Source organism: Suncus etruscus, chromosome 2 (assembly GCF_024139225.1).
Source record: "Suncus etruscus isolate mSunEtr1 chromosome 2, mSunEtr1.pri.cur, whole genome shotgun sequence".
Lineage (NCBI taxonomy): Eukaryota > Metazoa > Chordata > Mammalia > Eulipotyphla > Soricidae > Suncus > Suncus etruscus.
In genome coordinates, this window is record NC_064849.1 from 53,581,858 (window position 1) to 53,609,226 (window position 27,369).

A 27,369-nucleotide genomic window follows, 5' to 3' on the forward strand; every position below is an offset into this window, starting at 1 on the left:
AGAGGCTTTCCTACCTCTACTTAATTTTTTTTTGCTCCTGTATCAAGAATTAGCTGTTGAAAAAAATCTAGATTTTGCAATTCTGTTCCACTGACCTGATTCTAGTACCGTGAAGTTTTGATTACTGCCTCTGTGCGGTATAGTTTAAAGTTGGAGAAAGCTCTTCTCTTACTCAGGGATTGTTTTTGATTATTCTGGTGGGTTTGTTGTCACCTATGCATTTGTGAAGTTTTTGATCTATTATTTCTTTCTTTTTTTTTTTTTTGGTTTTTGGGCCACACCCAGCGGTGTTCAGGGGTTACTCCTGGCTGTCTGCTCAGAAATAGCTCCTGGCAGGCACGGGGGACCATATGGGACACCGGGATTCGAACCAACCACCTTTGGTCCTGGATCGGCTGCTTGCAAGGCAAACGCCGCTGTGCTATCTCTCCGGGCCCAGATCTATTATTTCTTTAAAAAAAAAAAAAAATGCGGGCGTCCTTATTGGGACTGCATTGAATCTATATAACGCTTTGGAGACTATTGCCAATTTGACAGTGTTAATCCTTCCAATCCATGAATGGGATGTGCTTAATATTTTATTGTGTCCTCTTTTAAAAACTTGTTTTAGTAGTGAAAACAAAAATCAAGGTTGGGGCCGGAGAAATAGCACATCGGCGTTTGCCTTGCAAGCAGCCGACCCAGGACCAAAGGTGGTTGGTTCGAATCCCGGTGTCCCATAAGGTCCCCCGTGTCTGCCAGGAGCTATTTCTGAGCGGACAGCCAGAAAAAAAAATCTGAGCACCGCTGGGTGTGGCCCAAAAACAAACAAACTAAAAACAACAAAAACCAAGGTTGCGGAAGTAGAAACGCTTCCTTAAAGGGATCATTTCCCCCCCTCTCACTCTCACATCTGCTTTCCCCTTTAACTCGAACTCCATAGTGGCCGCCGTGGCTTCCTTAACGCTAGTTCTCTCTTCCCGACTTCCGCCCTCAGCCAAGATGGCGGCGGGGCGGCTTCCCTAGCCGGGACGAGGTCGGGCGGAAGCGCAGCTCGGAAAGCTCAATTAAATGTTGGCGCCGCAACGCGACGGGAATCGGCCATGGACTGGAAAGAAATGCTTCGCCAGCGGTTGGCGACGCCCAGCAGCGACCCAAAGAGTGAGTTTGGGAGGGGCCGCCCGTAGAGTTTGCCAAGCCTCCAAAACCTACAAGTGGGAAGGAAGACCGGAGTGGCTCCTGCAGCCGCGTTCACCACGTCTGTCAAACCCCATTCAGACAAAGGAGGTTGAGGGGTTCGGGGATTCTGGGGTTCGGGGCTCGAGGGGTCTCTTCCTTTCTCTCTGGGGGAGAGAGTAACCGTAGTGAAAGCTTCCTGAAGTGCTCTCCTCCGCGATCTTCACCCAGACTTGTGTGCAGAGGAACTGAATGTCCCTCTCCCTGCCTGGACCTGGAATCCATTGATTCTGCCGTCTTCTAGAATCTAGGCTTGTCCCGCTCTAACCATTTCAGGTCTTGTAGTCAAGTTTCCCTCTCTCTCACACTTGCTTAAATGCGCTTATCTAGTTCTTGCGTGGAAGATGCTGCTGAAGTAATGGGACGAAAAATGGAATCACGCTGCATTGTCTCCGTGAATGCATGCCCACTTGCCCATAGTGGTGTTTAGCAGTTCACAGACACGCCTTTCCCCCCATGTCAGTCACTCTCTAGCACTTTAAGGCTTATCTACCAACTCTCCAGCCTGCTTCTGTCCTGTCTGTTGTTTACCTTCTGACAATGGTATTTGAGAAAGTAGAAGCAAGAGCCTTGCCCGTTCTTTAATCATTTCTTTCCGCCCTCACTTCTTTGAGATCATCCTCCCTGCTGGATTCTTGTGCCTTTTTATTTTGGATTATCCTTTGGAATGGGAAGGATGGGGACCACGTAATGCAAGCCTGCAATGCCCAGGTTCCTGCACTTAGGAATCACTCGACCATATGAGATGCAGAGGATCGAACCCAGGTCAGCTGGGTGCAAGGCAAACCTCCAACCCGTTAGTCTATCACCTCAGCCCCAGATTTTACTTTTACTCCTGGGCCATATCATATCACTTCTGACAAGCTGTAATAACTCCATTTTTATCAACAGTCATTTGATCTCACATTCCTTTCCAACTTATGTTATATTTCTCTGAACTCCTTACAGGAAAATTCCCAAAGGTGACCCATAAATTGAATTTAAAAAGGTGGGGGGGGGGGAGTGCCAAAAGGAAAAATGACAGGACAGGTATCTTTTTGGAAAAGTTTACCTAGCTAATAGTCCGAAGTAATAAACTTAATTTTTCTCTTGGTTTCTGGAGACACACTCTTGGTTTTTTTATCTGCGTGTCAAAGCTGATGGGTCAGAAAGAAATTAGACAGAATATACTGACTTTTTTTTTTTTTTTTTTTTTTTTTTGGTTTTTGGGTCATACCCGGCGGTGCTCAGGGGTTACTCCTGGCTGTCTGCTCAGAAATACCTCCTGGCAGGCACAGGGGACCATGTGGGACACCGGGATTCGAACCAATCACCTTTGGTCCTGGATCGGCTGCTTGCAAGGCAAACGCCGCTGTGCTATCTCTCTGGGCCCAGAATATACTGACTTATAATCAGAGGCGAAGACCAATAGGCACTAGTTGCTACAGATGTGACAGGATAGCTGAATTATAGCTACATTCCAGAAGCAGGTTGTCGGAAGGGTGATTGTGCCCTGAAGGTCAGTCAACTGCAGATGGAAAGTCTGGCATTAAGCACGGAATGCAATTTTTTCATTACTTGAATCCAGTATCTGGTACGGTATAACATGTGCTATCTCAGTACTTTTGGTTGAATTGGGAATGTGTCAGTGTCTGCAAGAGAGGTACAAGTTGAGTCTATTATAAAGTGGAGGAATAGCAGAAATATAGGTTAAGATGAAGGGAAGGTGTTTTTTTTCAATGGATTCTTGGCATTTCAGTACTTATATGGATGTTTACATACAATATGTAGATGTTGGCATTATAACTTTTAAATAAGACTGAAGTGAACCCAAGTAGAGTAAAAGTTTGATATTAAAAGTGCTTTCTTTGGGTCGAAGTGGTGGCACAGGGCATAGGTGTCTGCCTTGCATGCACTATCCTACGACAGATCGTGGTTCGATCACCTGGCGTCCCATATGGTCCCCCAAGCCAGGGATGATTTCTGAGCACATAGCCAGGAGTAAATCCCTGAGCATCACCGGGTGTGGCCAAAAACCAAAAAAAAAAAAAAAATGTGTTTTCTTTCCCCCCCTCCCCCAATCTGTTTCCAGAAAATAAAACTGAGCAAGAATTAAAAGATGAAGAGATGGATTTATTTACCAGATACTATGCTGAATGGAAAGGAGGTGGAAAAAATGCAAATGAATTCTATAAGACCATTCCCCGGTTTTATTATCGGGTAAGTTATTACTTTGGACTTGATAAAATCATGAGGTTTTATATAAATGGTTTATGAAAGCTGGAGAAATAGCTCTCAACAAACTGAACACATGCTGTGGATTCAGGAGTCTCAGGTATGGTCCCCTTCACGCTATCAGGAACAACCTGAGTACCTACTAGTGTGGCCCCCTATGCCTCTCAAAATTGGTTGAAGAACAAAAAGTTGTTACTAACTTTAAACTTTTTCTTCTTAAATTCAATACAGATATTATTAAGTCTTCTCTTGGGCCAAGTTGTCAGACATTTGTATGAGACAGGTTTATTAATTTCCTTTTTACCTTTTGACTTTATTTTTGAGGGGGGTATACACCTCAGTGACAGTGATGTGAGCTTAATAGTGTTGGTAGCTACGAGGACTCCTCCTGGCAGTGCATAGAGTGCCAAGTGGTAGAAGGGATTAAACTCATGACCAAGTGGTAGAAGGGATTAAACTCAAGACTCACACAAAGCAAACTCTCCTACCTGAGCAAACTACCCAGACATAAAGAGTACTTTTTGGAAGTGAGGAGGTGTTTATTTGGTAAGAATGAAAAACTGGAAGAGTTAATTATGTTTCCTTATGCCTAAAATGCAAAAAATGTCTTTGGAGAGGATTATAGCTAAAAATATTTATAACCTGAACTGTAGATACCATATAGCAGATAAGGTTTTGGAGGTCATATTGTTGCTGCTTGGAGTCTACTGGCTCTGTGCTCTGGGTCCCTCTAGGAAGACCATGGGGGAAACCTAGGGATCAATCTCAGTGCATACAAAGCATGCACTTGAGTCCAGTGTGTTCTCTTTCTGGCTCATTCCTTTTTTTTTAAATTTATGTTTGGGTGTCATGAATGGAATCCAGAATTTGCTATTTATGAAACTTGAGCTTAAATAGGATTATATCCTCATCTCCTGGAATGCATGGTCCTAGTTATGAACTGACTCTGAAACACACCCACTGGGTACACTGTCTTGAAGACCATTGTAACAGACACTAATTTGATCATTTCCAAGTAAGGTTTTTCCATTTTCCATTTTCTAAAGGTCTGCTTTACATGGATCTTCAGCTAGTTCTAATTCTATCAGTCCAAAATTATAGTACAAAGTATTTTAAGAATATGAAATGAAACTTGGGATAAACTTTTGCCTTTTTCTGGTTTTGTTCTTTATTTTGGTGGGAAAATCAATCATGGCTGGCGATACTCAGGCTTTTTCTAGCTCTGTATTCCAGGGATACTCCTATGTTTTGTTTTGTTTTTGTTTTTGTTTTTGGTAGCCATATTCAGTTCCAGGGATTAAATCCTGGTTGAATATATGCAAATTATGTATCTTAAGCCCTATCCTATTTCTCTGGTCTCTGTGGATTTTGTTGTTTTTGTCTTTTGAGGGGTGCATAGTATGCTGGAGATTAGACCCAGATTCTCCTTTATGTGAAGCATGAATTCTTCCACTGACCTACATTCCTGGCCTTACTGTTACCCTTTTCTGTACAGGGATTTGGCCTTGTTGATACGGAATTCTCTTTGGACCTTTTTATGTCAAATGAACTTGTTAAGCAAAATTAAAATACAAAAAGTAGGGGCCGGCGAGGTGGCGCTAGAGGTAAGGTGTCTGCCTTGCAAGCGCTAGCCAAGGAAGGACTGTAGTTCAATTGACTGTAGTTCAATCCCCTGGACCATACGGTCCCCCCTAGCCAGGGGCAATTCTGAGTGCTTAGCCAGGAGTAACCCCTGAACATCAAATGGGTGTGGCCCGAAAAACCAAAAAAAAAAAAAAAGTGATTTGAAGCAGTGGCATACATATATAGGCTAGTATTTAAGTACAGAAATTGACTGTACAATGTCTTTTCAGCTGCCAGCTGAAGATGAAGTCTTACTACAGAAATTAAGAGAGGAATCCCGAGCTGTCTTTTTGCAAAGGAAAAGCAGAGAACTGTTAGATAATGAAGAATTACAGGTAAGAATGAAATGAAAGGTGACTTTAGATGTTAGCTATTTCATACTTTTACTTGTCATTAAGAAATTCAAAGTTTAGAGGCCGGAGCGATAGCACAGTGGTAGGGCGTTTGCTTTGCATGTGGCTGCCCAGGACAGACCTCAGTATGACCCCCTGCATCCCATATGCTCCCCTCAGCCAGGAGCGATTTCTAAGCGCCTAGTCAGAAGTAACCCCTGAGCGTCACTAGGTGTGGCCCCCAAACCAAAAAAAAACAATCAAAAAAATTTCAGGGTTTCTCTTTAATGTGTGTGCAGAAGCATAGTTCTAAAATAGTGGTAGCTGCCAGAACCAACTCAGAGCTCTTATGGACCCCTCTTCCAAGGATAGTTCTGTTTTGTTTTCAAGTCTGGAGGTGATTCTAATAGGACGCCAAAGATAGAGCCATTGCTATCAAGTCAACTACAGGGTTTTAAATCCCATCCTTGCTTTGTGATCTTGGGTAATAGATTTAATATTTCTCTGATTCAGTTCTCATTTGTAAAGAAGGGGAAGCCTTGTCTATACCACATAGTTATATTGATTTAAGGAGGTATATAAGAAAATTTCACAACTTAGTAGGCGCTTGATAAACACTAGCTATTTTTTATTATGTTATTACTTATCAGGATAATAAGCATAGATTCATCTTAATATTAACTCTCCTCCCTCATTGTCATTTTAATGGCAATAATACCTATTAAATTTTTTGTTCTCTTTAACATCTCCAATTCTAAGAACTTATGGTTTTTGTTGGACAAGCACCAAACACCACCAATGATTGGAGAAGAAGCAATGATTAATTATGAAAGTTTTTTGAAAGTTGGTGAAAAAGCTGGATCAAAATGCAAGTAAGGAATCTATTTAACATGTGTTTGTTAAGCATTCCCTTTCCTATTTTTTTTGGTTAAGCATTTTCAATGTTTTACTTAGATATTAATGAAAATTTCAGTCAGGGGCCAGAGAGATAGCACAGTGGTATGGCATTTGCTGTGCATGCGGCCGACCTGGGACTGACCCAGATTCGATTCCCCGGCACCCCATATGGTCCCCCTGAGCCTGCCAGGAGTGATTTCTGAGCACAGAGCCAGAAGTAATACCTGTACGCTGCTTGCTGTGACCCAAAAACCAAACCAAACAAACAAACAAAAAGAAAATTTCAATCCATGGTATGGTAGTTTTAGTCAGTTTTAGTTATTAATGAATTCAAGGTCACACACATACAAGATTTGTGCTCTACCACAGAGCTATATATTTGACTATTTACCTTTGACTCTTATCTTTTTTTTTTTTTTTGGACTCTTTATTTACAATGGGACCTACTTCAGCAGTACTTGGGAGATTTGAGGCCACTTCAGTGATGCTTGATTCCAGGGTTCAGTATTCAGGCCCAGTAGTACAATTCTGTGGCCATCTGGGCGTACTCAGGGACAATCTCCAGAACTTCAGTGGTGCTTGAGGATTCATGTGATGCTAGGAATTGAAATCAGGGCCCTCACATGCGAAGCGTTTGCTCTTGTAGTGTTGAAGAACAGACAGTGTTGGTTTACATGCAAATACCTTAATCCTATTCTGTGTCTCTACAACCTCTCCACCCCCCTGCTCCTTTTTTTTTATTTATAGTTTTTTGAGTCACATCTGGTTGTGCTCAGGGATTACTCTTGGGCAGAGCTCAGTAAGACCATATGAGATGCTGGGGAAGCAAACCTGGGTTGGCTTTGTGTAAGACAAAGGCCTACCCCACGTCTCTTGCCGACCATTTTTAAAATTTTTTGTTATTTTTTGGGCCACACCCGGCAAGCGGCTCAGGGGTTACTCCTGGCTCTACGCTCAAAAATCACTCCTAGCAGGCTCAGGGGACTGTATGGGATCTGGGAATTCGAACCACTGTCTTTCTGCATGCAAGGCAAAACGCTCTACTTTATACTACTGCTATCTCTCCAGCCCCTTTAAAAATCAATTTTTAAAATTAATTTATTCATTGGGGCTGGAGCGATAGCACAGCGGGTAGGATACTTGCCTTGCATGCAGCCTACCCGTACAAAACCTGGGTTTCAGTTCTCAGCATCCATATCCATACACAGATTCCTGGCCTGCCAGGAGTTTTTTTCTGAGCACAGAGCCAGGAATAACTCCTGAGCACTGCTGGGTATGGCCCAAAAAACAAAAGAACAAAAATAACAATAAAATTAGAAGTTTATTTACATTTTGTTAGGTACTACTTTAATATCTGTTTTCTTCCCTTAGGCAATTTTTTACAGCAAAAGTTTTTGCTAAACTCCTTCAATACAGATTCCTATGGAAGAATTTCTATTATGCAGTTCTTTAATTATGTCATGAGAAAGGGTAAGTTAATTTCTTTTTTTTTCCTTTTTCTTTTTTCTTTTTTTTTTTTTGTTTTTGGTTTTTTGGGTCACAACCCGGCAGCACTCAGGGGTTACTTCCTGAATTCTGTGCTCAGAAATCACTCCTGGCAGTCTCGGGGACTATATAGGATGCCAGATTTGAACCACCATCCTTCTGCATGCAAGGCAAATGCCCTTGTGTCCCTTGGTGTCTCTGTCCGCTGTGTCCAAATTCCTATGTGTAAATCAAGTAGGTTTTAGGCCCTCTTTTTTTAGAGTATATCTTCAATGTGAAAAAAAAAAAATTCTTCAATAAGGTTTAAACAGGCAGAAATTTCTTGGTGTTTACTAAGATTTGTTATCCTGATGGCAATTTCTCCTGAAAGCTTACTAAGAGCTAAATAGGAGTTTAGTTCTCTTTTTAAAAAAAAACATTGTGTCCTAAAGATAGTAGCTAAGTAAATATATCAAAATCTGAGACGTTTGATGCTTTTAAATATTTTATTCGACTACTATATTTCATCAATAATTAAAGGTTAATCCTCTGAGAGATTAGTTTTTTATTAATTGCATTATTTAAGCACTGTGATTATAAAATTCTTCATTGTTGAGTTTTATTCATAAAATATATACCACCCTTCACCAGTGCACCTCTTTCACCATTGTCTCCCTGATTCCCCTCCTAACCTACCCCCTGCCTGTCTCTAAAGCAGGCGATTTACTTCTCTTTTTACTCTCTTTCTTTCCTTTTTCACACTGTTGATTGCACCATTGTTAACAGAGGGATGCCTTGCATGTTACTTTCTTCCCTTTCAACACGTAGTTCTTGTCCAGAGTGATCAGTTCCAACTATCATTGTCATTGTAGACCCTTTCTCTATTCTACATGCACTCACTGTTCTTTGTGGCAAACTTCCTACCCTGGACTTGATCTCCTAACTCTTATCTCTATTTAGTCTATGGATATTATTACCATGCTATGAGAGATTAGTTTTAAACTTATAATTACGTATTTGAATCAGGAGTTCTTATTAAACGGTTGAGTGTTATGATTTCTTTGGAGGTCCATAGTGATTTGTAAAGTAGAACTACGTATAACCATCTTTAATTAACATTTTAGTTGCTGTAATTAGTCTCCTGTAGAATAAATGCAACTTCACTGAAGACATAACATTATACCCGGTGGTCCCTGTTTGGCAGAACTCCCAAGTTTGAATAGGTAGTAAACAATATACTCAAGGGCATCAATTTTTTGATGCTTATATATAATAGACATATTGAAGTTTGCCATTAACTTGATGGCACATTTGTTTTGTTTTGAACAATTCTTGATTTATTAAAGAAATATGTATGAGAAGAAATAAATTTGTAGTTAGATTAGCTTATCCCTCTAATTTCACTTTTTTTTTTTTTTTGGTATTTGGGCCACACCCGGCAATGCTCAGGGGTTACTCCTGGCTGTCTGCTCAGAAATAGCTCCTGGCAGGCACAGAGGACCATATGGGACACCGGGATTCAAACCAACCACCTTTGGTCCTGGATTGGCTGCTTGCAAGACAAATGCCGCTGTGCTATCTCTCCGGGCCCTAATTTCACTTTTTTATCTCCTTTTGTTCATATGATAAGGGACAGGTCTTAATAAACTTTGTTCATTTCTTTAAAGTGTGGCTTCATCAAACAAGAATAGGACTCAGTTTATATGATGTTGCTGGACAAGGATACCTTCGAGAATCTGTAAGTATAAATCTATATTTATTTGCAGAGGGTCCTGCAAATTTGGACCAGTTAGGACAAATGGTTTGGTTCTTGGGTTCAATGGTACTGAATTCATCTGGTATTGCTGGCAGTGCTCAGGAGCCCCAGAGGGCAAGAGGATTGAATGTTAGCATGTGTTCCAGACCTTTGCACTGTGAAAGCTAGTGTATTATTTACCTATTTTCACAACTACCATCAATATCAAAATATTAACACCAGGACTGGAGGGATAGCACAGCGGTAGGGCATTTGCCTTGCACACAAGACAACCTGGATCAGACATGGGTTCAATCCCTGGCATCCCATATGGTCCCTCCAGCCTGCCAGGAGCAATTTCTGAGCGCCAAGCCAGGAATAACTCCTGAGCCCTGCTGGGTGTGGCCCAAAAACTAAAAAAAAAAAAAGAAATATATATATGTATGTAAATATGCATTTTATATATTAACACCATGGATCAGAGAGAGAAAGAGAGCACAGTGGGTATGGCACTTGCATTGCATATGGCCCACCCAGGTTTGATCCCCAGCATCACATATGGTTTTGCAAGCCCTGCCAAGAATAATTCTTGAGTGCAGAGCCAGCAGTAAGCCCTGGGCATCTCTAGGTATGGCCCAAGAAAAACTAAAATGTTAACAATAGTTATCAGCAGCTACTGGTGATTCTTCTGTTGATTGTTTCTACAAATAACAAAATATTTTTAAATGTAGGGCCCGGAAAGATAGCACAGCGGCGTTTGCCTTGCAAGCAGCCGACCCAGGACCAAAGGTGGTTGGTTCGAACCCCTGTGTCGCATATGGTCCCCCGTGCCTGCCAGGAGCTATTTCTGAGCAGACAGCCAGGAGTAACCCCTGAGCACCGCCGGGTATGGCCCAAAAAAAAAAAAAATTTTTTTTTAAATGTATATCAATCACAAAAATTCCCTTTTAGACCTTTTTTTTCATCCTTTGAAAAGCCTTTGAAAGGATGAAAAGAATGTCATTTTCATTTATTTTGTTAGTAACATAGGAAATTAGAAATGTACAAATTCATTCATTTCTAAAAAGTCATTTTAATGGAATAAGTATGATTGAAGAAATACTAAAATATTTTGGCTATTCGTAAGTATTTCTAGTGCTTGATTATTTCAAATGGTAAAGGCCCAGAATTATTGCCTTATTAAGAGATGCTCAGGAGACCTAGAGGTACCATCAGATATCCTTGGGCCCTTACATATATACTGCTCATTGGTTGAGATGAAAGGCAAATTCTTAAGAAAGAGTACATAATTATATTTTAGGGGAAGCTTCCCTAGTGATACTGGAGACTAGTAGGGCTGTATCCAGCAGGGCATTGGAGGCCATTTGGTGCTAGGGTGGGAGCCTGTGCATGTGAAGGCTGTGCTCCTCCCTTTTGAGCTCTCTCCCTGATCCCAAAGCAGGATCATTTTAAAATAGTGACAGGCTCTGGAGAAAATAAAATAGGGGTTAACAGAGAATAGTATGACAAATTAAAGGCCTATTTTAGCTAAGATGGAAGGCGTGCCGGCCATTCTTATGTATTGATGTACCATAGGAACTACCCAAACCTCAGTCTTGCACATATTGATGTCAAAAGGAATATATTTCAGCCTAATGTTGAAAACGTGACCACTCGAGCTCATAACTGTAACTCAAAGCAACATTTGGCAGGAGTGTCCACCAGATATTGCTCTTTGCCTGAAAAATCTTCACTCTCCTGCTGTACCCTGTGGGTTTACTGTCATTCTCCTGTGGCAGCCTCATTCTTAGTGTGGTAAAAGAGAATCTGTGACTTCATGTTCTTCAGTAGAAGAATGAGGAAATAGATAATGACATATAGCCATTCAATAAATACAGTCATACATACTTATTTTCCAAGAATAGAAATTTTAAAGAGTCATTATGGAATGACTTTAATATATTATTACATGTTAACAGCAAGAATTTGCATGGATAGATTTTTTAAAAAGAAGCAAGAGAAATACATAGTATGTTTGTTTTGGGGCCACACCCTGTGCTGCTCAGGGTTTACTTCTGGCTGTGCACTCAGTAATAACTCCTGGCATATGGGATGCCAGAGATCAGACCGGGTTGGCTACCTGTAAGTCAAGCACTCTACCTGCTGTGCTATCACTGCAGCCCCACACAATATGTGTTGACTTCTGGAAACATAAGAAGCTGATAGATGATAGATAGATAGATAGATAGATAGATAGATAGATGATAGATAGATAGATAGATAGATAGATAGATAGATAGATAGATAGATAGATAGATAGATAGAAGTTATCTCTGCTGAGAGGAAATGGTTGGAAGACTTCTCAAGAAAAGTTTTTTGGTCCATTGAATTTTAAGCTATTACCTATTCAAAATGCATACTATCTATTAATCTATTCAAAAATTTAAATTAAAAATATGATCTAAAGTTTAATAATACAATTCAATGCTATTTTCATTATGGTTTAATAATTTATATAGTATTAATACTGAATAATATTAAGACTGAACTTATTTTCCATTGAAGAAGATACAACAGTATTTAACCCTATGTGGTTTACTCTTTTTATTCTTTCAGGATTTAGAAAACTACATATTGGAACTTATCCCTACTTTGCCACAATTAGATGGACTGGAAAAATCTTTTTATTCCTTTTATGTTTGTACAGCTGTTAGGAAGTTCTTCTTTTTTTTAGACCCTCTAAGAACAGGTAAAAGAGGATCTTTTCTTAGATATCATAAGGCTATTATTTCTAAATCTCTGATTTAGAGGGAAATCTTAAAAATGTAATTATCCTAATGCATTATAACATTAAATATCTTCATAATTATGATTATGTACAAGGTATTTGACTGCCTTATATGGATTCCAGAAAAAGCTTGAGAATTTTAAAATACAAATATGATTGCTCTTCTAAAATAATATCATTATAAAATTGATTTTGAAAATGAAATTCAGTAATTGTGTTTCTTTTCTGTTTAAAGGGAAGATCAAAATTCAAGATATTTTAGCATGCAGCTTTCTAGATGATCTGTTAGAGGTAAATGCTTTTAAACTACTTGATTTTATCACATAACAATTGCTATCTTCTAATTTTGTCTCTGTTTATTTAGTTAAGAGATGAGGAACTATCCAAAGAGAGTCAAGAAACAAATTGGTTTTCTGCTCCTTCTGCCCTAAGGGTTTATGGTATGCTTTTTTTATAAAGTAAGATTTGAATTCTCCTTTCCTTGGCTAATTGTTCAAAGGACAGTTTCATACATCGAGTAATTTATCTTATGCTTAATATACTTTAGAGCCAGAGAAATAGTACAGGGATTAAGGCATTTGCCTTGCATGTGACCAACCTTGGATCAATCCTTTGCACTGCAAATGGTCCCCCAACCATAAGGAGTCCCCCAAATATAAGGAGAGGCCCTTATGTATCAGTGGGGTACACTCATTTTCTCACTTGCTCTCTTATATATTTACATGTGCATATATATATATATATAATAATATATCCATACCAGGGATCAGAACAGGTGGGGAACCACAGGTAGAGAGCTTGCCCTGCATATGACTGATCCTGGTTTAAGTCCTGGCACCCATATGATCCTCTGAGTGATCCCTGACCACCGTTAGTTGGTCATAAAACAAAAAACAAAGAAAAAGTATACTATAAAAAGAAATACTTGATCTCATCCCTATGTGGGATATAAAGAAACAAAGAACAAAACCAATTTGGAACTAATCATTGGTTTCAGATTATAGATCTAGAAGCAGAGAGTCAGTATAGGAGTAAGGTTTGGTCTGCCTTGCAGACTTAAAATTTTTTAAAGTGTACAACCGAGTTTGGCTAATATGTGAGATACTTGTATGTGTTGTGGGGTGGATAAAAGGTAGAACATTGAAATAGCAGGGGGTGGGGCCGGCGAGGTGGCGCTAGAGGTAAGGTGTCTGCCTTACAAGCGCTAGCCAAGGAAAGGACCACGGTTCGATCCCCCGGTGTCCCATATGGTCCCCCAAGCCAGGGCAATTTCTGAGCGCGTAGCCAGGAGTAACCCCTGAGCATCTAACGGGTGTGGCCCGAAAAACCAAAAAAAAAAAAAAAAAAAAAAAAAGAAATAGCAGGGGAGGGTTGTCAACCTTTTGGTGGCTGGTGTGGTATAACTTACTCTTGAAGAGGTATGAAAAAGCACTCTGAAACACTATCATATAAACTAGTGCTATGTCAATAAAAACATCAATAAAAAAATGATCACTTTAGATTACAAAAACTTGTTTTTAATAAGTACAAGTGATTTATAATTTAGTACTTTTTGTGTCATTATACTCTTTCTAATAGAACCTAAACAGTATTTGAATCTTCTTGACTCAGGAGCATCATTCTGAACATTAGCTCTAGATTTGCTTTGTGATAAAATGCTGTTCTTTGAGCGCCAGAGAGATAGTATGGAGGTAGGGTGTTTGCCTTGCATGTAGAAGGGTGCTGGCTTGAATCCCGGCATCCCCTATGGTTCCCTGAGCCTGCCTGGAGTAATTTCTGAGCATAGAGCCAGGAGTTGCTGGGTGTGACCCAAAAACAAAAAACAAAAAATGCTGTTCCTCAAAAGGCCCTTAAGGCAGGTGCTCTGGCAAAGTTTACCTGGACTTTTTTTTAACATCATTATGTAGGGTAGTAGTCAGTCTCCTGGCTCATTTTGGCAATCTAGTATTTCAATACTTTTGTTGATTTCCCCATACCTATACCCAATATAGAAACCAGAATGTTTTCAAAAGGTTGCAAATTGAAAATGATTGTTCTGTAATGTATATTATATATAAATTTGTTGTTGGTGTTGTGGGACAATGTTGTGGACATTCCAGCAATGCTTAGAATTTACTCCTCGCTGTGTTCATGGGTCACTACTAGTAGGGTACAAGGGATCAAACCAGTCCAGAGCAAGGCAAACACCCTACCTCTGTATTGTTTAGAGAATCTTCTTTTAGTCATCAGTGTCTTTTATGCATTTTCTTTCCCAGGCCAGTATTTGAACCTAGATAAGGATCACAATGGCATGCTCAGTAAAGAAGAGCTCTCCCGCTATGGAACAGCAACCATGACCAACGTCTTCTTAGACCGGGTCTTCCAGGAATGTCTCACTTATGATGGAGAAATGGTACAGTTTAAAATATTTTTAAAAGTACTTCCTTTTCGGGGCCGGGAAGGTGGCGCTAGAGGTAAGGTGTCTGCCTTACAAGCGCTAGCCAAGGAACGGACCGCGGTTCGATCCCCCGGCGTCCCATATGGTCCCCCCAAGCCAGGGGCAATTTCTGAGCACATAGCCAGGAGTAACCCCTGAGCGTCAAACGGGTGTGGCCCAAAAACCAAAAAAAAAAAAAAAAAAAAAGTACTTCCTTTTCATGAAGTGGTAACATTATTTTAATTACTTTTAATGTAATAATATCTTAAAAAGTGTACAAAGGGAGCCAGAGGGATAGCAAAGCAGAAAGGGTATTTGCCTTGCATGTGTCCTACCTGTGTTCAATCCCTGGCATTCCATATGGTCCCCCGAGCCTGCCAGGAGCAATTTCTGAGTGCAGAAACAAGAGTAAACCCTGAGCGCCACTTGGTGTACCCCCCCAACCAAAAAGTATATAGAGGCCAGAGGGATTGTGTATGTAGGCGGGGGACGGGGACTTGTGAAGGCAGTTGCCTTCTATGTGGCCAATCCCAGTTTTATCCCTGGCACTATGTATGCTCCCGAGCCCAGCATGGGTGAACCCTGAGCAAAGAGCCAGTAATAAGCCCTGAACACACTGGGTGTGGCTTAAAAAACAAACAATAAAAAGTGTATGAATTAACAGAATTGAGATTTGGAGCTTTTGAACTTAAGGTGAATATGCTTTTTAAAAATATTACTTTCAATAAGGACTCAATGAAATGCTTAATATCAATCCCCCCGCCCAAAGGAAAAAGGGGCCGGAGATATAGCATAGCGGTAGGGCGTTTGCTTTGCATGCAGCTGATCCAGAACGGACGGTGGTTCATAGCATCCCATATGGTTTCCCGGGTCTTCCCAGGAGCGATTTCTGATTGCAGAGCCAGAAATAACCCCTGAGCAGTGCTGGGTGTGACCCAAAAACCAAAAAAAGAAAAGCTTTAATATTTTGTTGATTTTATTGTCAGTGCACTTAAGAGTGAGGATGAATAAAAGGAAAAAAATTGAAAAGCGGTCATTCTTGGAGCCAGAGCTATAGCACAACAGTAGGGCATTTGCCTTGCACATGGCCAACACAGGACAGACCCTGTTTTGATTCCCGGCATCCCATGAGGTCCCCTGATCCTGCCAGGGGCGATTTCTGAGCACAGAGCCAAGAGTAAACCCCATATGTGACCCAAAACCCAAAGGAAAATAAAAAGTGGTCATTTTTGTTATTTTCTTTAAAAAAAAAAAACAACAAAAACTTTATTTATTGATTCATTTGCTTTTGGGCAACATCCAGCAGAGCTCAGGGGTCACTCCTGGCTCTGCACTTAGAAATCACCCCTGGCAGGCTGGGGCACCATCTGGGATGCCAGGAATTGAACCTTGTCCCTCCCACATGCAAGGCAAACACCCTGCCACTGTGCTATCTCTCCAGCCCCCTTGTTGACTATTTTCATATAAATGATTCATTCATTAAATCATGAGGTCAAACATAGTACAATATATGCCATAGTTTAAATTTAAAAATCAGGTTTTATAACTCTAAGTAGCTATATAAGTAGCTAAATGTTAGCATGTACCTGTTCTGTGTTTTTGGTCACAGCACTAATTTAGTATCTCATTTTTATATTGTGATTTAGGGACCATTCTTAGGTCTGTGTCCAAGGGTCATGGTGCTCAGAATCACATCTTGCTGGGGATCAAACCTGGGCATCCAACGTGCAAAGCATATATTCAGCCCCTGGATTATATCTTCACCTCTAGATAGCAATTTAAAATGTGTATTTGTGTGTGTGGTTTTGCTGTACAACTAAGTGGCATCCCCAACCCCAAATCAATACTATAGCACAGCAGATAGAGCATTTGCCTTGCACTCGGCTGACCTGGGTTCAATCCTCAGCATTCCATATGGTTCCCTGAGTCTGCCACGAGTGATATCTGAGCACAGAGCCAAGAGTAATCTGAGGCATGGCCCAAAATCAGAAAAGGAAAATGGTTACATTGTCAAAAGAGAATTGACAAAGTTTTATTAATTGTTAAAGCTTTATACTTTTATAATTTAGCTTTAACAATAATTTCCATTGATTTCTTAATTTGTTTTATTTCTAATCTAAACCTGGTTGTGTTCAGGGGTTACTCTATTGGTGCACTCAGGAATTACTCCTGGTGGTAGTCATGGGGACCAGATGGGATGCCTGAGGTCAGCTGCATGCAAGGCAAATACCCTACCCACTGTAGTATTCCTCTGACTCCTATTATTTTTTTTGTTTTTAAGGCAGAACTTGGCAGTTCCAAGGGCTAATCCTGGTATAGTGAATGAGAAATGCTCCTTATTGGTGCTTTGGGACCTTGTGGTGCAGTGGATTCAACACAGGCCTCTACATGCATAGAGGATATGCTGCAGCTCCATGAGCCAAGAGCCATCTTATAGCCCTAATTTTTTTTTTTTTTTTTTTTTTTTTTTGGTTTTTGGGTCACACCCGGCGGTGCTCAGGGGTTACTCCTGGCTGTCTGCTCAGAAATAGCTCCTGGCAAGCACGGGGGACCATATGGGACACCGGGATTCGAACCAACCTCCTTTGGTTCTGGATCAGCTGTTTGCAAGGCAAACATCGCTGTGCTATTTCTCCGGGCCCCCGAATAATTATTTTTAAGTAAAAGCATTGTAAGCTAACTACAAAGGAAAAAGGGAAAGTTGTAGAAACAGTTTTGTGACTGCTGCTCATAGTGAAATGCATGGCTTCTGGTAAATAATGAAAAAATGTAGACAGAGCTAGATCAGGTAGCTTAGTGGTAGAGAACTTGCCTTCCATGTAGAAGCCTGTATTTGGTTATTGCTGGCACTGAAAAAATTAATTTAAAAGTGCTGTTTGGAGAATGGAGAGAATTTTTGGGGGTGAGTGCATACTTTGGAGGCCTGGGTTCAATCCCTGCACCTGCATGGTTCAGAGTATGACTAGAAGAAACCTCCAGGAACAACCCACTAATACCAATAGGTGTAACCCAAACACCAAAAATAAAAACCCCACCTCAAAAATATACTCTATATTAGGGTCCTAATGTACATCATTTTCTTTTCTATAGGATTATAAGACCTACCTGGATTTTGTTCTTGCATTAGAAAACCGAAAAGAACCTGCTGCTCTTCAATATATTTTCAAATTGCTTGATATAGAGAACAAAGGTTATCTGAATGTCTTTTCCCTTAATTATTTCTTTAGGGTAAGTCTTGTTTAAGTGAGTCATCATTAATTAGGATATATTAAACCAATTGTTTAAATCATGTACTCATTGACAATTTTATCCAACTTGTTTAGGTTTAACAAAAGGGTCTTAGTGTACAATTTACATCAGCATTTACTAGTGTTATTAGAGGTACAAACATGCTATACAAATTTTATGCTATTGGTTATCAAAAACCAATATGTAAAATCCTATAGAAGCTTTATTAAATAACTTAGAAAAGGTCTTTCATTGGTGAGTTTTTCTACTTTGGCCACATCTAGTGTTTCTTAGGAGGCTGCTCCCCACCTCGTTGCACCTGGCAGTTCTTGAGACCTTTGTGATGCTACTGCCAGGAATAAACCCAGGCTGTCTGCATGTTGTGCACACAGTCTCTCTCCAGCCCCTAATAGTCAATGTGTAAGTGACTTTTATACATGGTTAAGCTGAACAGTAGATAACACAGTAATTGGTGCTTGCCTTATATGTGGCCAGCCCAAACTCAATACCCAGCATCCCATATGGTCCCCGAGCCTGCCAGGTGTGATTTCTGAGTGCAGAGCCAGGAATAACCCTTGAGCACTATTGGATGTGGTCCCCAAAAAGAAAGAAAAAAATTTAAATAGTAAAATTTTGTCATAAACAATTTTCCCTAAGCTTTTCCATTAAAAATTTTTTGCATTTTTTTTAATTTTGTATTATTTTAAAAGCAACTTACCTGGTTTCTCAGCTCCACAATATTAGAACTGATAATTTAGTAGGATAAATTATAATTCTATTAGAATGTATTATTTTATTAGTTTTTTAATATCTTTATTTAAGCCCCATGATTACAAACATGTTTGTAGTTGGTTTTAGTTATAAAAATTAAACACCCCCTTCACCAGTGCAACATTCCTACCACCAATGCTCCTCAACCTATGAATATAGGTGTGCAGAAGCCTTTTTTGTATTGTGTTTTTGTGTTCCTAGGGTAATCCCTAGGAGTGGTATAGCTGGATCGTATGGGAGTTCAGTTTTTTAAAAACTGACTGTTTCTTGGTTAATCTGAGTCAAGAATATGAAACCATTAATATAGGGATACTTTGGGTAGATCTATTTAATGAAAATTCAGTTATAGGTACACCAAGTAATTAAGACTTGGAAATTAGGTACTCAACCATTTTTCACAATATTTTTTTCACAGATTTTGCAGAATGTGCTCTTTGAGTAATTAAATATTAAATTTATCAAAACCTTAAGTTTAATTAGGCTCAGTTTTATGACTAATGTAACAAATTACTGTGCTGAGCCCTGCAATTTCAGGATTATTCATGGAACTTTCATACCCAATATTCCAAGTACTGAAACAAGTAATGGTGCACTCTTTTTCAGTAACTCAGCATACACAGATTCTCTGCTTCAAAGGGGTTCCCATGCACAAAACTCTGTGTGCCACCCTCAACCTAGTAGCCCTTTGGATCATCAGTTTCAGTGAATGGCTCACACCTAAAATATTAGTCCATTTGGACTGCAGTAGTCTTCTTCCCTTCAGTATTTTCTGTTGTTAAAGTGTAGCTCTGTTTAGCAAAGCATAGGGTGGGAACGGAAGTTTCCAGCTTTTCACAGAAGAACAACTCTCGTGTCACATGAAAGGCGATAGTAGCGATAATCTGTAGGATAGGCTACATCACATCTCTTCACTGTCACACAGATCCAGGCTTGTGATTTTGTTGCATGCTAAGCTAAGCCAAGGAAATTGAGAATATCAATGAGTAGTTTAAACGAGGCTTCTGGTCCAAAAGGAAAGGAAGGATAACAGGAATAATATACTCTTAGGACCGGAAGGGAGGGGTGGAGCTGTCGTATAATTTACTTTGCATTAATGTATTTATTTCTACTTAAATGCAGGCCATACAGGAACTAATGAAAATCCATGGACAAGATCCTGTTTCATTTCAAGATGTCAAGGTTATTTTTTTTCCTTATTACTAAATACTTAATGAAATTTTGTACAAAAGTAACAATGTGGGGCCAGAGCGATAGCACAGTGGGTAGAGCGTTTGCCTTGCACACAGATGATTGGGGTTTGATCCCTGTCATCCCATATGGTCCCCCAAGTCTGCCAGGAGCGAATTCTGAACAGTTGTGTCCCCCCCGCCCCCAAATAAGTGTTAAGCTGAATAGAGTAGTTGTTGTTATTCTGAGTTAATAATTAATTAGAAAGGGAGACAATTTTTGGACTAATGCTTTTTAGTTTATGTATTTAGTTTATGAGCACAACCAGCATTTATACCTTTTGTTTGGAAATTAAGAGAGTCTATTGTGTGCTTGCTTCGGCAGCATATATACTAAAATTGGAACAATACAGAGAAGATTAGCATGGCCCCTGTGCAAGGATGACACACAAATTCGTGAAGCGTTCCACATTATTTAAAAAAAAAAGAGAGAATCTATTGTCCTTTGGCAATCTCATTTAGTTTGGTTTGGTTTTGGGATCACATCAAGTGGTGCTTAGGGGCTACTCACAGCTCATTGGTTAGGGAACTTTACAGCAGTGAGGACCAAATCCAAGCTTCCACAATGCATGTGCATTGAGCCATCTCCCTGGCAACTGAATTTTTAATAAGAACTGTTCAGATTTGAGTACTTCAATAGGCTTGCTTGCATTTTAAGAATTCTTCCAAGGGGCCAGAGAGATAGCATGGAGGTAAGGCCTTTGCCTTGCATGCAGAAGGACATTGGTTCGAATTCAGCATCCCATATGGTCCCCTGAGCGCTGCTGGGTGTGACCCAAACACTAAAAAAAAAAAACAAACAAAAAAAAGAATTCCTCCAAACTATAAAATCTTAACACTTTTTGAAGCACATGGTACTACTCAGCAATTTTAGTAATCAGATTTTTGCCAGTTATTTGTTTTTGCGTAACACCAGGAAAGGCTATGTGGGAATTTTATGGGATGCTGGAGATCGAACCCGGGTTGGCTTTGTGCAAGGCTCGGGCTCTACCTGCTGTAATATCTTTCTGGCTCCAGATTTTCACCAGTTATGGAAAACAGTTTAGTGTCAACAGGTTCAAATTGATTTTTTTTTTTTTTTTGGTTTTTGGTTTTTGGATCACACCCGGCAGCGCTCAGGGGTTATTCCTGGCTCTATGCTCAGAAATCGCTCCTGGCAGGCTCGGGGGACCATATGGGATGCCGGGATTCAAACCAATGACCTTCGGCATGCAAGGCAAACGCCTTAACTCCATGCTCTCTCTCTGGCCCCTCAAATTGATATTTAATACAATCAAATAACCCATCCTGGGGCTGGAGAGATAGCACAATGGTAGGGCATTTGCCTTGCACGCAGCCAACCCAGAAAGAACAGTGATTCGAATCCTGGCATCCCATATGGTCTTCCAAGCTTGCCAGAAGCAATTTCTGAGAGTAGAACCAGGAATAACCCCTGAGTACTGCTGGATATGACCCAAAAAACAAAAACAAACAAAAAAAACCTATTCAGTTTTCACCAAAATTTACGAGCAATAGCTACTTTAGTTTAATATAAATGAGATAAATTTGAAACTATATAACAGGTAATTTAGGAACTATAATTTTACTACCAATCCAGAAGATAGTTTTACAAACATACAAGATTAAAAATTTATATTTTAGTTAAATTGCTCTAAATCTTTAAATAAAAATTGCCTCCTTACTTTAAAGATTATAGCATGTACTAGGGCAGAGAAATAGTCCATATATTAACACCATTGCTTTGCATGTGGCCAACCCCGGTTTGATCCCTAGCATTGCCTGGTTTTCCAAGCAGAGCTGGTAGTAGTACCCCATCATCCCTAAGAATGCCCAGGTGTGGGGCCGGAGAGATAGCATGGAGGTAAGGCGTTTGCCTTTCATGCAAGAGGTCATCGGTTCAAATCCCGGCGCCCCATATGGTCCCCCGTGCCTGCCAGGAGCAATTTCTGAGCCTGGAGCCAGGAATAACCCCCTGAGCACTGCCGGGTATGACCCAAAAAAAAAAAAAAAAAAAAAAAAAAGAATGCCCAGGTGTGGCCCAATCCTCTCTGCCTACCCTAAAAATAGGAAAAGAAACATCCAAACTTCTTAAAAGTATTCATATAGAACAATTTGTAATATAGATTCTTCTGCTTATTCCAATAAGTTTTGGCACCATTCTGGATTACAAATTCATTATAGGTATCTCCAACCCCTGTCTGGGGGCCAAGTGACAGTAAAGCACAGCACTTGCCTTGCATACAGCCTATGTGGGTTCAGTCCCTGGCACCACTTACTTCTCCCTGAGCAACTGCCACATAGAATCCAAAACACAAAACAAAAAGACATGTTCGCTCCTGCTCAAACCCCCCCCCCCCAAACCCACCCCAGGATCCAGAGTAAAATGCTACTTCTAATTTGGAAATGAAGCCTTTCACTGTCTTAGCTTTAAAGCATTGAAAAGTTTTCAACATGAGCTTAAGTTGCACTTAAATGAAGACCTTTGCTTCAGCCACCATTTAGAGACAATTAAAAAAGAATAAGGAATTAAGATTTATTTACAGCAAACTACATTAGCAAGACCAATTGATAGTACAACGGCAAGATACTTGCCCTGCATGTGGCTGACTCAGATTTGATAAATGGCACCACATATGATCCCCAGAGCCTGTCAGGAGTGATAACTGAGAGCTGCCAGGTGTGGCACAAAACAAAAAAATTCTCACAGAATCCTACATTAGCTAGTTTTGCCACTAATTAGCTGTTGTTGGCATTAGGCTTGTGGCTTATTCTTTAAAATAAAGATAGCTGGGGCTAGTGCCAGGGTGCAGGATGTAGGGCGTTTACCTTGTACACACTAACCTAGGACAGAACGTGGTTTGTTCCCCAATTGTCCATATGGTCCCCCAAGCCAGAAGCGATTTCTGAGTGCATAGCCAGGATAACTCAAGCAGCACTGGGTGTGGCCACCCGCCCCAAATGAGGATAGCTATTGCATATCTTCCAAAAAGTGTGAACATGTGTAGAGAAAAATGAGTCTGTAAAATGGCAAAAAATTAACAAACTTTTTCTTTTTTTTTTGGTTTTTGGGCCACACCCGGCGATGCTCAGGGGTTCCTCCTGGCTGTCTGCTCAGAAATAGCTCCTGGCAGGCAGAGGGGGACCATATGGGACACCGGGATTCGAACCAACCACCTTTGGTCCTGGATTGGCTGCTTGCAAGGCAAACACCGCTGTGCTATCTCTCCGGGCCCAACAAACTTTTCTTAAGCTGTTCTCATCCCAACTTTTGCAAAACTACATGACAGAAATTAAACAAATCTGACATTTAAGTTTCACTATTTTTTTTGTTTGTTTTGTAGGATGAAATCTTTGACATGGTAAAACCAAAGGATCCTTTAAAAATTTCTCTTCAGGATTTAATTAACAGTAATCAAGGAGACACAGTCACCACCATTCTAATTGATCTGAATGGATTCTGGACTTATGAGAACAGAGAAGCCCTTGTTGCAAATGACAATGAGAGCTCAGCAGACCTTGATGATACATGATCTCTCAAAGACTGCACTATATTCACTAAGATAAACTTGAATGCAGCATACAGAACCTTTGGTGCGCAATACTTAGAAAAGACTTAAATAAAGCACTTCTTTCTAGGTCTGTGCCTGTAGAACACAGCAAATGTTCTGGTGATTAAAATTTTGGTTGCAGTTATTTCGAAATTACCAGGATTAAGTGATGGTCTAATTTACTAAGATATGGTTCTATGAAGTTCAAATACAGCAGGTATGATGGTGAAAGTAGGAGTCTACTTTAAATCCTCAGAAATAAAATACATTTTCATGGAATAGTTCTAACGTGTAGTCATTAAGAATTTCATTATTTGGGGCCTGAGCAATAGCACAGTGGTAAGGCATTTGCCTTGCACGCGGCCAACACAGGACGAACCCTAGTTCGAATCCCGGCATCCCATATGGTCCCCCCAAGCCTTTCAGGAGCGACTTCTGAGCACAGAGCCAAGAGTAACTCCTGAGTATGGTCAGATGTGCACCCCCCCCCCCAAAAAAAAAAACACATGAAAAAAAAGAGAATTTCATTATTTGGGGGCTGGAGTGATAGCACAGCAATAGGGCATTTGCCTTGCATGCAGCTAACCTGGGACGGACCCGAGTTCGATTCCCAGCATCCCATAGTGTCCTGAGCCTGCCAGGAGATTTCAGAGAGCAGAGCCAGGGTAACACCTGAGTGCCACTGGGTGTGGCCCCAGAACAAAAAAACTACATTATATGAAGGATAAATTATACTATGGTCATTGAATTTGTGTCTAGTTCTAAAGTATATTATCTCAAAGATTCTAGACTTCCCCATTCATTAGAGCTATTTACTGTATTTTTTGTACCATAAGATGCACCCCACCCCAAGGTTGGGGGAAAATGTCTGTGCGTCTTATGGAGCAAACACCACCTGGAGCCTGAGTGCAGGGGAGAACATACACTAAACTCTTGACTTCAGCAGTGTTATGCTCCCTTTATTGTGCAGACATAACCACATATCAGGTTAATACACTTTCACTGTCACAGAGCTTTCGTGTAAGACTAAGACTGTTTATCATTGCTGCGGCTTTTTTTTAATATTAAAAAGTATTTAAAATTTTTTTTTATTTTCTGATGTAAAAACCAGGTTGAGCAAATGTGTAACAGCTGTGGACCGGAATATTGTAAATATACTTCAGCCCTGGGCCAGAGATGGCATGGAGATAGGGCTTTTGCCTTGCATGCAGAAGGATGGTGGTTCGAATCCTGGCATCCTATATGGTCCCCCAGGCCTGCCAGGAGCGATTTCTGAGCATAGAGCCAGGAGTAACCCTTGAGCACTTCTGGATGTGACACCCCCCCGCCCGAAAAATAAATAAAAGTAAAATCCCAGATGACTATATAAAAAAAAGTTTGTGTGTGTGTGTGTGTGTATCTCCTGAAGGCATCTTACATTGCACCATTTACTTTTGGATATTTTTCCCCTTGTTTTCCTTGTCTAAAAACTGCATGTTATGGTCAGGTGTATTTTACAGAGTGAAAAATACAGTAATTTCTAGGTTAGAAATGTTTAGCTAGGCCCAGAGAGAGAGCACAGCGGCGTTTGCCTTGCAAGCAGCCAATCCAGGACCAAAGGTGATTGGTTCGAATCCCGGTGTCCCATATGGTCCCCCGTGCCTGCCAGGAGCTATTTCTGGGCAGACAGCCAGGAGTAACCCCTGAGCACCACCGGGTGTGGCCCCAAAACAAAAACAAATGTTTAGCTGTTTCTTCCAGTAAGTATATAAGTTAGTATTTTATTTATTTAGGATTTGGGCATTCCTAGTGGTATTCAGAGCTTCCTTCTTCCTGGCTCTGTACTCAAGAATCTTATGCCTGCCAGGTTCTATGGACCATAAGTGGAGCCAGGAATCAAACCAGGGATCATCTGCATGTAAAGCAAATGCCTTACCCACTATATTATCTCTCTACCTCCACAAGTGTTATTTAATTTTAATTAAAAGCATTGGTTCAGGGCCCGGAGAGATAGCACAGCGGTGTTTGCCTTGCAAGCAGCTGATCCAGGACCAAAGGTGGTTGGTTCGAATCCCGGTGTTCCATCTGGTCCCCCGTGCCTGCCAGGAGCTATTTCTGAGCAGATAGCCAGGAGTAACCCCTGAACACCGCCGGGTGTGCCCCTCTCCCCCCCAAAAAAAGCGCATTGGTTCAGGGACTGAAGCAAACCCCTGAACATTACGGGGTATGGCCCAAAAATAAAGCATTGGTAGAAAATATATGATTAACCAGGGTTATATTCTACAAAATCAACTCCTCTTTTGGTTTTTGGGTCATACCTGGCAGCACTCAGTTACTCCTGGCTCTATGCCCAGAAATCACTCCTGGGAGGCTCAGGGGACCATATGGGATGCCGGGATTTGAACCATCGACCATCTGCATGCAAGGCAAAGGCCTTACCTCCATGCTATCTCTCTGGCCCCAAAATCAACTCCATTTTAAGGATTTTTCTTTTCAGATATATATTTTTAATTCTGTGCTAAGATTCTTTTTTTGTTTGTTTATTTTGGGCCACACCCATTGACACTCGGGTTACTCCTGGCTATTCGGTCAGAAATCTCTCCTGGCTTGGGGAACCATATGGGCCGCTGGGGGATCGAACCTTGGTCCATCCTAGGCCAGCGCAGGCACAGCAGATGCCTTACCACTGCTCCAGCCCCTGTGCTAAGATTCTTAAAATACTTTTTGGTTTGGGGACTAACACCAGAGGTGTTCAGGGTTTACTCTTCTTGGCTGTGTGCTCAGATGTCACTCCTGGCAGTGCTTGGAAGAGTCAAAAACAGAACCAGATCTTGGGCAAGCAACGCATTCCCTCCAGTCCTTTAAGCAAACTCTCCAGGCCTATTTTTAAATGTTTGGGATTTTGTACTATGATGGGCTATTCCCAGCACAGTGCTTGGGAACTTGTGGTGTCAGGAATCAAACCCAGTGTGCCTGCATGTAAAGCATGAGCTCTAAGCCACTGAGTTATTTCCCTGACTGCCTTGACATGCTTTTGTTTTTATGAAGTGAAAGAAGATGGTAAACAGAACATGAACTATCTGAATAGGAATAGTAATTAAAAGAATTTGAAGGCAGGGAAGGGAGGCTTAAAAAAGACCAAACGATTTAATGCATTCATGGAAAGTTTTATAATTTACATAAAGTATAAAAACTTAAGGCACAATAAATAATTACATAGATAGTGATGTAGCCAACCACTGTTGGACAAGTAGAAAAAGTAAAATTCCAGGAAGCAAAACCTTTATAAGTTATCTTTTGCAGAAGTTTCTAGATACAACCCCCCTCCCCAAATAATAAAAATAAAAGAAAGGCTAGAGCCATAGCACAGTGGTAGGGTGTTTGCCCTGCATACAGCCAACTTAGGACAGACCCTGGTTCAATCCTGCCTGGAGCATTTGAGAACATAGCCAAGATTATCCCCTGAATACCCTGGGTGTGGTCCAATCCCCCACCCCCTAAAGACAAGATTTTAGATAAATGTTTGGTTGATTTTGGGGGGCCACACCCAGCAGTGTTCAGGGGATACTCCTGGCTCTGCACTCAAAAATCACTCCTGACAGGCTCAGGGGACCATATGGGATGCTGGGGATCAAACTTTAGTCAACCACGTGCAAGGCAAACTCCCTACCCTCTATGCTATCACTCAGGTCCCTAGATAAAGCTAAGGAATTGCACCTGGTGGTAGTTGAGGCTGACCACATGGTGCCAGGGAAATTTGGGTTCCTGAATGTAGAACTTATACTCTAGCTGGTGAGCTTACACTCGGGGCGGCTTAGTAAAAATCATAAAACCTAGGACTCCCAAGAGAATAAATTCACATTACCTTTATTTATTTGGTGGAGAATGGGGACATGCTCTGCCAGGGGTAAAATCCCAGGTTTCCCCACATGCAAGACATGCACTTGAGCTGCA

The 27,369-nt window shown here is 40.7% G+C and overlaps 1 protein-coding gene, 1 long non-coding RNA gene and 1 other non-coding gene across 3 annotated transcripts in view; all 3 read left to right on the plus strand.

Annotated features, from left to right (window-relative positions):
* The first annotated feature begins 1,006 nt into the window (after positions 1–1,006).
* Positions 1,007–23,715, plus strand: PPP2R3C (protein phosphatase 2 regulatory subunit B''gamma). Its single transcript, XM_049766651.1, is given in 14 exon segments — positions 1,007–1,140; positions 3,287–3,414; positions 5,283–5,387; positions 6,144–6,256; positions 7,653–7,689; positions 7,691–7,751; positions 9,413–9,483; positions 12,076–12,208; positions 12,483–12,538; positions 12,612–12,687; positions 14,503–14,639; positions 17,754–17,891; positions 19,782–19,841; positions 23,230–23,715. Coding segments are annotated over 14 exon segments (1,362 nt in total). The 5' UTR covers positions 1,007–1,082; the 3' UTR covers positions 23,419–23,715.
* On the plus strand, positions 20,198–20,304 carry LOC126003118 (U6 spliceosomal RNA). Its single transcript, XR_007493659.1, has one exon. It is a non-coding gene; the product is annotated as a U6 spliceosomal RNA (small nuclear RNA).
* A 921-nt stretch (positions 23,716–24,636) lies between the features above and the next one.
* LOC125999011 (uncharacterized) overlaps positions 24,637–27,369 on the plus strand; it is a 65,748-nt gene continuing 63,015 nt past the window's right edge. The window contains exon 1 of the long non-coding RNA XR_007492094.1: positions 24,637–24,681. This is a non-coding gene — a long non-coding RNA (uncharacterized LOC125999011). The remainder of the gene's footprint in view (positions 24,682–27,369) is intronic.